Raw genomic sequence first — 14,740 nt, 5'->3', positions numbered from 1 at the left:
GCTGCACAAAGACCTCTGGGTGACCCCGAGCTCAGCCCCAGGAGCAGAGCAGGTATGAAGATGTGGAATGAACTGGAAATCTTTTCCTCAGTAGCAACTCTACTTTCAGAGTTTGCCTTACAGTGCTCCTCCCACCCTCAAGCCCCTCTGAATTCACACTGGAATAAAGTCCCCAACGATCCCAAAGCAGCATTAGGGGATGAGCAGAAGCCCTGGACAGGTTCTAACCTTCATGTCGAGGATCTTCTGGAATGTGTCAGTGCTGCAGTCAGCGAGGAGCTTGATGTAATTGTCCACAAACACAACTGGGGGCTCATGTGGAGCCATCACTACCTGCCAAGACAAGGAAGAAGAGATCACACAAATAATAGGAGTTAAGGGCAGTGCTCAGTCAACTCTGGCATAGGAGTGACAGCAGGACTGGCTCCTAAAATGAAATGCTTAAGGAACCAGAAAGAGGCTGCTTATAAGAGAGGTAAAGGTGAGTGAAGAGAAGCAGATTAAGGAGCAGGGAGGAAGCTGGGTCTCTTTCAGCACAGCAGTGGTGCTCAGGGGCTCTGCATCATGTTTCAAAGAGCAGCAGGACTTTGTGGCCTGTGGGCTGGCAGGCACTGGTGTATTGTTAAAGCTCCAGATTTTATCTTGTTGCATGGGGAAGACAAGCTGGGGAGTCGCTCAGGGGACAGCGCTGGAGGCAGTGGTGACACTCACAAAGTCCCCAGAGATCAGGGAGCCTGGACACAGTCCAGACCCTCACTTGGGCTGCGTGTCCCTCTTGCTCCCTCCTGCCTGGAGGCTGGACACAGAGTGTGTCACAGGGGAACATGACAACACTCTGTGGCCTCTCCCTTGGTCCCCAGGACAGCGTGGGGCAGAGAGCTCTGCTCTGCAGTTCTCCTGATATGTCACCGATGGGTGAGCAGTGCCACATGCAGCCACTCTGCCCTTGGGGTGCAGCTCCTCTTGGACATTCCTATGGAGAGACTGGAATGAAGGATGGGAACCCCCCACCACCATCTGCCCAGGAGCAATGGTAAAAACACAGGAAAAAAATCAAAATAGCCTCAAAGTTGGAAAGATGATCCCTTATTGATGTGCTTTTCTTACATAAGCAACAAGCTCCACAGAGAACACATCCTTTGATAATGCTAGGCAGCCAAACCATCTTTCTGGGGAAGAGTGCACATGTGTGTGTGTAAATGGGCAGAAACAGCACCAGACCAGACTCTTCCCTGTCTCCAAAAACATTTCCATATGTTTGCATTGACCCAGCTCACCCCACACTGTATTCTGTCACCAAGACATTTCTTTCTTTCCCTGCACTTCAGACCAATGAAACATCATAGCCATGTATACACTTATAAATCCTTAATTTACAGCCCTTGTAAAAATCTTCTGCCAAGATGAAAAGCTGGAGCTTCAGACAGCACAGCCAGAGGAGAAGGGGAAGAGCTCTGCGGGACGTGCACAGCCCGGCGCCCTCCTCCCTGCTCCCATCTGTGCTTCGTGGGGCTCAGCTGAATGGGTTTGTTTGTGCTGTCCAAGGGCCCAAAGTTTGTCTTCCTGCATTACCTGCCCCAGAACAAGCCTGGGAACACACACTGTAGCTGCCAGTGCCATTAGCCTGGGGCTGTTTGATTCCCAGTTACACTGACACAGAGCCCTCGCTGGGGGCCACAAGTGCTTTGTGCAGCAGCAGGGCCAGCACGGGCTGGGTGACACAGCAGTGCCACTGCTGCTGCACAGCCTGGGGACCTGCAGCACTCCATGTGCTGCTCTCCTCTCCAGCGTGATGCTGAGGGCAGACAAATGAACTCCATTACTCTTCTGATACACACATAAGCTCCAAGGAAAGACCTGTTCTGTACTCAACAGGCACCAATCTTCCCCGCTCCCATTAGCACAAAGCAGGATATTTTTATTCAAGTCATTTCTAAGAAAATTTAGACTACAATTCACTTATACCTCAGTCACCTTATTCCAAAAGCAAGGAGCTGGAGAACTAATGCCTGAATGCAGAGCACAAACTCAGCTGTGACATTCCCTTGGGCATGGGAGCAAAGCCACACTGAGCAGCAGGCCAGGAGGGACAGCTCGGGCTCCTCACCCCTCCCTTGCCTTGGCTGTGGTTTACAGGAGGCTGTGGCTGGCAGCTGCCTGTCCTGCCTGACCCCAGGTCCCACTAATTCCTTCAGAGGAATGCCTTCCCAGCATTGCTGGCAAGCAGGGGACAATCCCATCACCTGGGAGGGCACAACTGTACAGCTCCCAGAGCTTCTCCTGGGATCAAACCTGACTTCTCCCTCCAGCACCAATTGGGAAGGGCAGATTGCTTTGCTTGTTGCTTTTTATGAAGACAACACACTGCTTTTGGGTCATTTTCCAGGCACCAGGTCTGGAAAATGAAAAAGGGCTCTGGTGAGTACAGTAACCCAGACATGTTTGCACTGGCTGTTACACTAGACAGTAAACAGGTGACTCAAGCACGGCTTGGCTCCCCTGCGTGACGGAGTCTGCACAAGGGCCTGGAGTAACCTGAACCCCGGGGTTTGCCCCACAGCACACACTCACGGATGCAAACGCTGATTTTCACAAGCTCCTGAGGGAACCTGGTGCCCCAACTCTCCTAGCAAGCAGAACTTGAGCCCGTGGTTGTCTTGAAAAGTGAGGGTGAAAACTCAAATGTGGTATTAGAAGAGAGTGGGGGCAAACCCAAGGGGAGTGAGCCAGTTCTGCAGAGCAGCTGGCAGAGCCCCCGGACAGGCTCACAAACGTTCATGTGCAATTGCAGATTGTGCATTCAAAGGAAGGGCCCCCTGGAATTCGCTCGCTCTGATTCCCAGTCCAGCAGTCTGGCTGGCAGGTTATCAAAAGTCTTGAGTTACCTTCAGGATCATTTCAGCCCGAGTCATGCCTTTCACCACTATCTTTGTGTAGCTGGCAGGAGCCTTCCTCACCACTTGGGACCCAATGGAGGGCAGATCCAGGAGAACCATCTTCAGAGAATGAGTGTCCAGCAGCAGCTGCAAGAGTTAACCATACTCTGTTACTCAGGCCCCTTCTACCAAGATCCATCAGCTGCTGTAACCCAACATTCTTAGAAGTTTAACACTTCCCACACTGGGAAAAGTCCTGGTAATTGGACTGCAGGAACAGGAGGGACTGACCCATGTAATGACACTTCCAGGAGACATGATCACCTGTGGCTACACATCAGCATTGTGGTTGATTTTAACAGAGCACTGCTCTGCTGACTGGAAATGACTTATGGCAGCCCAACATCTGGCACATCAGGCATAGATTTCCAGTCCTTCCCCCCAACAGGATAATGTGAAACAATCTTGATTACCTGGAGCTGTACCATGATGTAGGTACCGAGGTCAAATGAACCAACACCCCGCTTCCTCCTGCACCCAGCCACCCACAGTGTCAGGTTTTCTGCCTTTACTCAACCACTTGATTGGGGTTTCTTTCCTCAAAAACTGTCACACAGTGCAGCTACACTGAGAACTGCTCACAGCCTGGTTGTTGTTTGTTACTTCCCCAGCAAATAAATAAGCAACAGCCACGAAATTGAGCCCAGACAGAGCAGCACTGTCTGATGACAAAATGCTGTGGGTTAGGGCTCCTTAGGGCAAAATGATCCTGCATACCACACTCCTCTGATTGCACAAAGGATGTCTGAAGACACAAGACCAGTGAAGAACAGAAATTTGAAATCAAACTAGAGGAAGAGCAGCACAGTTTTATTTAGAGAGCAGTGAGTGTGAAAGCCCGCTGGGCTGTCGGCACACCCAGAGCACTTCCTCAAAAAGGGAACCGGTGGAAGCTCGTTCTGGAGGGACACACAACACTGTGGGCACTGCAGAACCCCCAGCAGCGACCACAGCAATGTGAACACTGGGGAATTCATGTGGGAATTCAAAGGAACACAAAGGGCTGAGCTGTGGAGGAGGAGGAGAGGAGGGTCAGGCTGGCTGCAGTCTGGACCCCGTTACCTGTGGCAGCGTGTCCTTGCTGGGAGCTGCCTTCTCATGGCTTGCATGAGAAGAACCAATGCCATCAATCTCCTCCTGGGGAGCCAGGAAACCACAGCACAGATGAGCAGCTCTGTGCACCCCAGGCTGCTGGAGACCACAGCTCAGGCTGCCATAGCTGGATTCCTGTGTGTCTACCAGGGATCCCAGAGATGGAAGACATTTCCATGGCTGGGGAATTCATGTCTTTCCCATACAAACTCTCTCATGGCTAACAGGAGTTCTGCACACTCTGCAGCCTTTCCCACAGGCACAGCTCTTGCAGGCTCTGTCCCTTCACCTTTACACATTCCAGGTCCCTGGCATTGCTAACTCACTGCCAAAGCGCGCTGGGATGGAAAGTTGTTAAATCAGAGAAGAAAACACAGAAAGCAAAACCCCACAGGTCTTGTTCCCTGCACTGAACACCTTCATAAATACCACCCCAGTATCCATATTCCATAATTATTAGCGAACAGCAGGAAAAGCTTTGTGTAGGACCAGAAAGGCCAGGAAAATGTATTCCCCAGCAACATTTGCACCAGGGAGGACAAAGTGGCATGGAAAGATGTTGGTGGGTGACCAGGGGGGTTCAAAAGATGTTAAAGGAACTGGGGTTCTACACAGTGCAGAGAGAGAGATCAGCTGCTGAGACCTCTGTACCTCTGGCCCCAGGGAGGTATGTCCCACTCCTAATGAGATGTATTCACTGGGAATCAGCCTAATAAAAACCTTCCCAGTCTGCTTTAGAGAAGCAAATTGGGCCTGTTATTCCCATACAAGAATACTAAAACATTTTAACATTAGACACAAGCCCACTGCTGGTTAATCACTTTAGAAGCTTATTTAAAAAAGACTCCCTTTAATCACTCGCAGGTTATTGCTCATCACACAAGACCGAGCTTCACTCATTTGCTTTCCATTAAGGACGAGGAAGGTTTTGATGTAAAACTCCTGTTTCATTTTGCAGACCCTGCTCAGAACCATCTTTGATGCCTAAAACCCAAGCAGCTTTGAAGGCACCCATTTGAAGTTCACGGCAGGCCCATTAGGGATGATCCTGCTTTTTTTTGCTTTTCCTTTTACTTTTATGAGCCCACAGGGCTAACAAGCTTGATGTGCAGATGAAACCCTGCCTCTTCCAAATCCCATCATCACGGAGCAGCAGGGTCCCAGCCTCCATTTCTTGAAGCCAAAAGCCATCAAATATGACAGCCAACGCACCTACTTCTTACCTGCTCAGCACCCACCATGCTGATAGGTTTGCACTTGAAGAGATGGTTAATGAACTTGGGAATGAAGGAGCTGCAGGAGAGATACAAAATGACACAATTACATCAGAGTATTTGCAGTCAGTCTTCTGTGGTGACAAGGCATGCAGAACCAAACCAGGATGGCTTCCACAGACACCCCGAGTGCCAGCTTCCCAAGCTGATTCCAGACATATTAAATATACTAAATAAAAAAGACCCCAACCACTAGGCACAGTTCTTTTGCTTTAATCCCCCCTAATCTCGAAGTTCATTGAGAAGCTAGGTAAATAGGTAAATAAATTGCTATATAATGTAATATGAAGTATTACAGTACAACGTCAGCAAACAAACTATTGTGCATCACAAAAACAGCAACACACCAGGATTAGTCTCACTGTCCATGAGTGGAAGTATCTTGACTGTATCCAGAACCTACATTTTCCTGCACACAAGTAATTCCATAACATGCATATTACACACTGAACTTGAGGTCCAGCCAAGGCTGGAGGTCTGCTGGGCCCTGGACACTCACACAGAGGAACCCTTCCAGAAAGCTCCTGGCCAACACAATCAAGACAAGAAAAAGTTTTGTGAAAAGGAAAACACCATTACCATATTTTACTGTCATGGACTTCAGACTCAGAAAAATGACTGCCCAACCAGGGAGAGCTTAGTGAGAATGGAAGCCCAATATTCACCACTTCGGAGCATCAGCTTTCGTTTCAGCTTTTTTTGCCTCTTGATTTGAGGCTTTGAGGCAGTTCCACTCCTCAGTGGAGAAGCAGATGCTCCCTCCCAGCAAAAGCACTGGCTGGGCACCTGCAGGACAAGCTCCTGCCCAACCACTCCACCAAGGAGTAGCACCAGGAAAGCTCAGGAGCTGCATGAGCAACAAACTCTGTCAGACCACACCACTTGAACAAGTCTTCCTCTTGCTGCCTTGTTTTTAATGTACTCTGCTTCTTTCACGTGTCCTCCTTTGGCTGAATGCCTGCAGGGCTCACATTTCCAGGACTTGTCCATGACCTGGTGGCAGGTCTTAGATTTTAATGGCTCTGTCCTAAGTGAGTTTCTGTCCTTTGGGCCGAGGCTGTTGATGATGATGATCTAAATTCAGCGTGGTTCCCCCCTTACATCTGTTAAGCTATTTGTTTCCTCCCCACAACACAAGGAGCACGGACAGCATCTTGTTTGTCCTGCCACCTGTTTTCCAAGCCAGGACATTTATTTCTCATCCTTTCTCAAGGAAGAATGACAAAAGTGTAGCTCAGGCATGCAGCGTGCCAAGCTGCTGAGCAAACCCAAAGGAATGGTTCAAGGAAGAGCCCTTACAAGCGAAGGTTCCTTCCCTTCCCTCAGACACAGTCACTACCTCTCTCAGTGAATCATTTTATCCTGGAGAGCTGTCAAGGAGAACAATTTCAAACTACTGTTGAGAACCAGCTACTGGGCTGCCCCAAGCAGCTTTGAATTTGGCCACCAGAGAAACAACCTTGGCAACGAAACAGGAAGAGGAGGAGGAGGAAAACAAGCCCTGTCTCCTCTTGCACAAAAGCATTACAGTGCAGATTTAACCTATCTGGTTTTAAAGTCCATTTTCCAGGTCTGTAACTAATTCCCAGAGGGCAATTAGAGAGTGATGAGCACAGCTGGAGCTTAGGTGATCCTACAAAATGATAAATTGGCAGCAGGTCTGGATGCAGCAGCTCGCTGCTGGCAGAACAGTGCAAGAAATTAATTGTGTCTTTGATAGCATAGGTAGATCAAATTGTCCCTCCCTCTGCAAGGTCAGGCATGGAGCTAAAGCTCATGTTGTGTATGAGAAACAGGGTGAGCCTTTCCTTCTGCAGGGTGGCAGACTGGCGGCCCAAAGCTCCCCTTTCCCTGTTGGTTTTAATCTTCTTTTCTATATAAGCACACAATCTCCCATAGACAGCATTCTGCCTCGCATGAAACAATTCCCAGGCCCCTTTGGATGGCCACCCACCATCAGTGCAGAGGGGTAAAGCGACCTTCCATCCCCACATGCCTCTTATTTCACGCTGCCTTATTGGAAACAGCTTCCCAACTCCAGCAAGACAGACAAGACAAACTGTAAGAGCCAAGGGCTGCTCTGGAATTTTTTTCCCCTTTTTTTTTTTTTTTTTGGACTAGCGGAGACCATCAAGAGCAGTTGCACTTAACAGAAAAATGCACTGGAGCCTCTTGCCTAGGCTGGACTCGATGCCTGATAGTCTCAGAGTACAGCAGGCAATCCTGATGTGAATAATACGTGCATGTTCAGGGGTAGTGCTCTGCACGAGGCTCTGTGCTCTGAATGCCTTTACTCCCTGCACAATCCCAGCTAGATTGGATGCCAGAATTCATTTACAGCTTCAGCTATAAAACTGAACCCAGCAAACCCTCCCTAGAAGCAGAGAAGTCCCCAGTGTAATAATAAAGCAGTGCAAGGCAGATGAGGAACCTAAAGCACAGAAACCACAGCATCTGAGAGGCTCCCATCCAACAGGAGCAGCTCTGCCAAAGCCTTCCCCTAATCCCCTGCACTGATGATGCATCAGACACAATGCCTTGCTGAAGGAGGCACAGACAGACATGCAACCACAGTCTGTCTGTCTGTCTGATGGGCTGAGCATCCCTCAAAGGTTCTGGTGTCGCTGAGTCATTGCAGCCAGGGAGGGTTTTGCTCTACCAAGGTGGTGACCAGCCCTTGCCCAGGCTGAGCTCAGCCCTGAAACCTCCAGGAGCCTCCACATCACAACCTTCTTCCCACCAAACTCCTCTCACTTTTTAGCTGCAGCACCTGGAAGGACACAGCACCCACCACACTTGGCTGCTGGTAACGGAGGAGCCGCTTCCCCAGCGAGGGGGAGAACTGTTTGTTTTTCCTGTCTCTCAGTCCTAATCTCTTCCTCATTGAGGTCAGGTCACAGACTTCCCAAACACATCCCAGCATAGCAGCCACGGCTTTGCTGCCATAGGGTTTGATTTCAAAGGATAAGGTGCAGAGAGAGCTGAGCCCCCCACCCTGCCTGCCAGTGCCTCCCGGAAAGCCGACGGCAACCCGCCGTCCCCAGAGAGCGCCGCTCGCACATCGGTCAAAACAAAGCAAAAATGACAAATTAGGTTAGAGGATTGATGCAATTTCTGATGGCCATTTTTCTTCTCTCCAGACTTGGCTCAGATCCCGCTGTTTTAAATTTAGTGACTTTAGCTGCCTTCTCCCCTGTGGTCCTGTAACTCAACACTCGTGCTTTATACAACCCATTAGAGCTGAGAAGTGGCAGCTCACAAAGACACAGGCATTAACATGTGGAGAAGCACAAGGACTGTTAAAAGGATTTTCAGCATTGTGGGGCACACAAAAGGCCAGGTATTTATATTGGCCCAGCCAGCATACTCCATAAGAATTCAGAGTTTCAAAAATACAAATATTTGTACGCATTAAAATGCATTTTAAGGAGATTGGTGCTCCCTTACCACTGGGCTGGTTCTCCTTAACACCAAGTTGTACAGACCCAGCAAAATCAGTCTTTAGGAACCCATTTTCCCCTTCTACGCCTGATCCATGGCACAGTGAGTTCAGGACTGTGTCTTAATTTTAATGTGCTGCAGATCAGAGCTGCAGTTGTCTTAAAAGTTTTTGGAGAAGAGCAGTGGCTTCTGTGCTCAGGGATGAGACACTCAGATGAGAACTTCACTCAAATCTGAGAGCTGTTTCATCTGGAGTTTACTTGGTATGTGCCTGGCAATGAAGTTAAAAGGGAGGCAACTAAGCTGAGGTATTAAGAGTGTGCTGTGAACAGCTGAATAAATGGGGTTTTTATTTATCACATAAAATTCAAGTGTAACCACACTGAAGGTTTTCATGCAATGAATTCTCACTGAGACAGTGTTTCAAACAGTGATTATGGGCAACATCATCACATGATTTATCAGTAACTGCTCCTTAATTCAAACTCATGAGCACCCTGAGACAGAGAAGGGGATGAAACTCTCAGGCCAGCCTCCCTGCTGTGAAAGCTCCCAGTTCCTAGGATAGCTCCTGCATCCCACCCTGCTGAGGCAGGAGCTGCAGCTCCAGTCTCCAACCCACACAGTCCCTGCCAGGCCACTTATTTCAGGCTGATTACCTTATCAGAGATGAATGAAACGTTAAGGTATTTTAGAGCGACACATGACACGCACGCCACTGCTCACAAGTCCACCAGCACGGTCACATGCGACACCAAAAGCAGCAGCTACAACTGGCACAGCCCTCCTGAGGGCTTTTCTTGGGGCATTGCCATGTGGAGCTCAGCTGGCCAGCAGGGAAGAGCTCAAAGTATCTTCCCAAAGAAGAGAATTTTTGTTTCAGACACAGAGGTGAAAGTCCACCCTGAATCCAGCAGCAAGGAGTATTTCTGTCTCACCTGCCACTTCTTTCATGCTGCTCAACTTTAAGTGACTTGTCAGGAAGATGCTTTAATATCCCCCCAACATTTGAATGTGAATTTTCCCTCCTGACTGAGCTATTTTTGCACAGAAAAGCAGCTTTTAGGCTGTGAAGGTAGAACATACTCCTCACACATGCCCTCCTTACAGTGCTTATTGTTAATGTTATTTTGAAGCAAATTTCTCAGTACCTGGAAGCCCCATAGAAGAAAAGTAGGTTTTCCCACAGCAAGAATCGTGTCTAAAGTCAGATATTCAGTCTTTTAAAGATGCCTAACCCAAAACCTTCTGCACTTGGCAAACAACACCCAGTGATCATCACACTGTTTTATGGGATGACCTGGATAAACTGTGTATGTTGGTAACTTACTTTGCAAATTTTATGCAGAACTGAGTGAAATACTTCCTCGTGGAGGCCAGGTTGTCACGGATGATGGGCACATTCTGTTTAATGTGGAGGATCACTGAGGTGACATAAGGACTCTGGTCACCGACGTGTTCCACGTTCTGCCACTGCATCTGCACAAAGGGAAAAAACAACCAAAAATGACTGCTTAATTCATTAAGATCCAAGCACTAGGTAAGGGAAACGGTACAAACTTCCTGCCAGAGGATCTCTGAGGAATCATTTAGAGACTGCCTCTGCAATTCACCACCAAGGTCAAATTCTTCATCATTAAAGTGGTTGGGCAAAACCCTTCCACAAGAGGACACAAAGAAAACCCAGAGCAGCCCCCTTTTGCACCAGAGCAGAGACTGTGACCAGTAACCCACACAAATGGGGACCATTAGGATTAAAAAAAGCCTTTGGAGCACACCAGGCTGCTTTAACATTTAACTGTTTCCAGTTTGCTGGGATGAAGTACCCATATAAATCCTGATTACAGGCATTTGAGAAAATAATCTGCAAGCTTGCAAAGTCTGGATTCCTGTAGGGCAGCCAAGACTTTAATACTGGTGAGACTGATGACAGATAGATGGAAGAGGTAGAAAGTCTTAAAGTCCAAAGCACTCTACACCAGTGTAGCTCACTGAAAACACTGCTGGTGTACAAGCCAGGATGCCCAAGTCCAGCTCTTCCAAATGCATGTAAAAAGTACAAAACAAGAAGAGTTACTCAACCTCCCATTTTGTTCTCATTTATTCTCAGCAGAACTGCAAGAGAACAGCCCCTGTGAGCCAGATGTGTGGCTCCCTTGACTTTCTCTGAGCCTTGTTTTCAGTACACAGGGCACTCCCAGTGTAAGTCAAGTGGAAAAACCAAAAAAAGAGGTGATTGGGTCTGGCCTGGCCTTATGTATCTACCAGAGTCTCACAGAGGAACACAAGCATCCAGAAAAGCACTCTCAGTTCTGCTGCTGCTCAGAACTCTGCAGTGTTCTCCCAGTAAGTCTTTGGAGATCTGTTCCTCATGCTGGAGATGAGACAGGAGGAAAACTCATAGGAAATCAGGAGAGGAAACTGGGCACATATGGAAGATGAGCTTTTTCCTTTGAGGGGCTGTTTGTCCTCAAACTTGTTTTCTCAATTTCTGGATTTTGCATGTAAAGTTTTTTATTTCTGGTTTTAATTTAATTTAATATGGCTACTTTGCCCCCTGCAACTCAGCTGACTCAATTCCATCCAAACAACACGCAGCCTAAGTGACTTAGTGGGAAAGAGAAGCCAAATTCTTTGCAAAACCACAGTGTCTGAGTCTACACATGTCCCACTAAAGCTGTCTTTATTTAAACCAAACAAACCAACCCCCAGCCTGCTGCTCTCACATCAGCTGGGTGGCTGGAAGGAATCCCTCTCTCATCACCTGCTCCACAGGTTTTCACAGAGTCACAGAATATCCTGAGTTGGAAGGGACACACAAGGAGCATCAAGTCCTACTCCCAGCCCTGCACAGCAATCCCACCCTGTGCATCCCTGAGAGCATTGTCCAAACTTTCCTGGAGCTCTGGCAGCCTTGGGCCTGTGACCATTCCCTGGGGAGCCTGGGCAGTGCCCAACACCCTCTGGAGAAGAACCTTGTCCTGACATCCAACCTAACTCTCCCCTGACAGAGCTCCAGCTGTTCCCTCAAGTCCTGCTACTGGTCACCTGCTTTTCTACTCCTCATGGTGCTGGTCTTATCCAAACAAAATACTCTGTGCCTTTCTCCCTGCTGGATTCACACATTTCCTTCTTGACAGAGCAATCCTCACCCAACAAACACACCATCCCCACGGAGTGGGAGCGGCCAGAAAGTGGGAAGAGACTGCTGAGCTGAATTATTGCACCAATAATGAAACAGTAGCTCTTTCATTTTGTTGGTCATCATTCCAAAAGCAATACTTTACAACCAAACCTTTAAAGCATGAACAGTAAAAATAGCCCTTTTGTGTGTGTGTGTGTGTGTCTGTGTGTGTGTGTGTGTTGATGTGGGTGTGTTTCACCCGAAAAAAACACCCAGTAGCTGCAGAGAAAGGAATAGCACACATACTGAGAAGTCATCAAAAGAAATATGAGCCCAACTCTGCCGGTAAAGCTTTGTTCCTGTCTTTTTTAATTTAATCCTCTTTTTCCCCTTGTCCTATGTTTTTCTTGGGATATCCACATAGTTTACATACACAAGCTGGAAATGAGTCCAAGGAACAAGAGCAGTGAGATTTCACTGAAAGGGAGAAGCCCAAAGGCACCTGCAGGCTGGGAGGACACGGGGTGTCTGCAAGGGTTGGGAGACCTGGTGCTACCTTCTGGTTCTCCCAACAAAACACAGCATTTAGGTTAAAACAGGCAGGAGGAAAGAGAAACCCGGAGCAAAACTGGGCTGGTTTGGCACTTCACAAGAGCTGTGCTGCCTCTTGGGAATGGCAGGGGCTCCAGAGTGCTCCTGTGTCCCCAAAGAGCCACCAAGTCCCTCCTGTGTGTCCAGCCCTGGGTCTCCAGCAAAGGGGCTGCATCATGACCGAGCAGAGGATGAATGAATCTCCGATTCTCCCTGTTCCCAGCAGCATCCCACTGTCAGCTTCTCCTTGCAGGCTCCAGACTGGGCACCTGCTGCCTTGACCTCGTGCTGCTCCTGCAGGAAGGGGCGGGAGGGGAGCGGGAAGCGGCAGGAGCTGCCGGGAGCAGATAGCGCCGCTGGCCCCGTGTCTGGGGACACGAGCTGGGCTCTGCACTGTCACACTCTGCACAGTGTTCCAGGGCTGAAAAGCTCTCCTGGGGGCTTTTAATTAGCAGCTGGCAGCTCTGATTGCTCCGCTCTCAGGGTTTTCCCTGTGTGGAGTGGAGAAATGATTAAAGGCCTGCGTTGAGGCGCTCGCTGTTGTCCACTCTGCTGTGAGGACACTGGGAACTGCAGCTGTGCCAAAAGGTTTTAGGAAAATGTAAAAAGCCAGCAAGAGATCGATGTGAGGCACTAAAATGTCCCCCAGCCCCACTTACAGGCACAGTTTTACACATAAATTGATGCTTAATTCAGCAAGTAAATCAAGCCTTACCCGGTGCAATCCATAAACTTAATTGGGGCAAAAATAGCCCGTGCAGATTAGCAGTTCCCTCATCCCAGCGATTAAAAAGGAAGCACACCAGGCAATGGAAGTGCCTGCTACAGATCAGTACAAACACATTAACAGCTCTTTGTTATCCAGAATATCACAACAGGGGGTTTAGGGTGAATTCCCCTCCCACCCACATCCCAGCTCCCCATCCTACAGCCACGTTTAATCATTCTACACCTGCTGTAAAGTCTGAGTAAGGATTATCACCTACAAATTTTGTAATATGGGGCCTTCTCAGCATTTACCATTTCTGTCAGAACACACAAAGTAAAGAATCATGGAAACCAAGCAGCATTCCCAGCTGAAAGCAATATTCCTTACGCTGTTTTCTGTGTTAAATCTCTCAACGTGGCCTGCAGCCAAAGTGGATTGAGAGGTTTAAGCATTTCATAATTTACCTCTATAGTTCCTGAACATTTTTGCAAAGAAAAAAAAAAAAATACCCAAAGACAGACTCTAACAAAGGACTGGGAATGTTCAATCCTGGAGGACACCAGAGTGAAGTAAATGAAAAGAAGCTAAACAAAAGAAAAGCCCTAATGGAGTATGGGTCTTGAGAGAGCAGAATTGGAATGGATCAGCCACATAATCTTTATTCCTTTAATATAGGCTGAACTTTTACATTTCCAAATACTAACTCTGTGTTTAAATAATTACATGCATTTCTTATTCAAGTGTCAGAGTAATAACCCAGCCCTGAAGGAAAGGGAAGAGGAGGAAGGGTGAAGGAAAAAACCCTCTTGCACCAAATCCAGGTCTAATAAAAATCACATAAAAGCGACTCTGTCTGATGCAAATAGTGGAGTGTGTGCACAAGTGACAAGTATTTATTTAGCTAATTTCATAACACTTAAACTTGTTTATATATCATCAGTCCCATCACATGTGCTGCATTTTACCAGTGTTCCAAAGACAAAAATAAATGGCCTACCAGCTGCTGCTTTCTCAAGGTTGTGGTTTACTTGGGTATAAACAGCCAGAGCTAAGTGATTCAAATATTACTGTAATCTGTAGGTTCAGGAGATCTGAGAGACTGCCACAGCACACAGGCAACACCTGAAGTGCCGAGCCCTTCCTAGTGGTGTTATTTTACTGGGCAAAAAAATCCTCTTTCCATTTGGAACCTGTACAAGCTCTATTACCAGCTGCATTCCACTTCAAATATTAGCTGGGGGTGGCGGGGCTGGTTACAGCTGGAATACATCATAAAGCAGAAAGCTATTAAAATTCATGGCAGCGAGACAGTGTGTTGATCCTACAAAAATGGAGCTCTATGTTTAATATTTCTAATTAAAAAAAAAATAGTTCAATCCACTTTTGTTGTCTTCACCTCTGTCTAAAGCAGTCTGGGTTTTCACAATACTTTGGCAAGAAAACACAGCTCTGTATTTCAAACATACAAAAGCCAGCAGTGTAACTGCAACAAAATCCTTAAGCTCCAGCCATAGGGGCCTCTCCAGGAATGGCTCCATATGTCCTTGAGAGGATCACAGAAGCAATAAGGCTC

The 14,740-nt window shown here is 47.8% G+C and overlaps 1 protein-coding gene across 2 annotated transcripts in view; it reads right to left on the bottom strand.

Annotated features, from left to right (window-relative positions):
- The window catches only part of VPS53 (VPS53 subunit of GARP complex), a 61,438-nt gene that overhangs the window by 2,602 nt on the left and 44,096 nt on the right, over positions 1-14,740 (bottom strand). For both annotated transcript variants that reach the window (XM_082294490.1, XM_082294491.1), the window contains exons 18-21: positions 10,074-10,222; positions 5,252-5,321; positions 2,886-3,023; positions 229-333 (exon numbers count right to left, since the gene is read on the bottom strand). In XM_082294490.1, coding sequence (XP_082150616.1) covers positions 229-333; positions 2,886-3,023; positions 5,252-5,321; positions 10,074-10,222 — 462 coding nt within the window. The remainder of the gene's footprint in view (positions 1-228; positions 334-2,885; positions 3,024-5,251; positions 5,322-10,073; positions 10,223-14,740) is intronic.

The sequence above is a fragment of the Coloeus monedula genome (assembly GCF_965178545.1).
Source record: "Coloeus monedula genome assembly, chromosome: 20".
Taxonomy (NCBI): Eukaryota; Metazoa; Chordata; class Aves; order Passeriformes; family Corvidae; genus Coloeus; species Coloeus monedula.
Note: the sequence above shows the minus strand (reverse complement) of the source record. Positions and strands in the feature narration are given on the sequence as shown.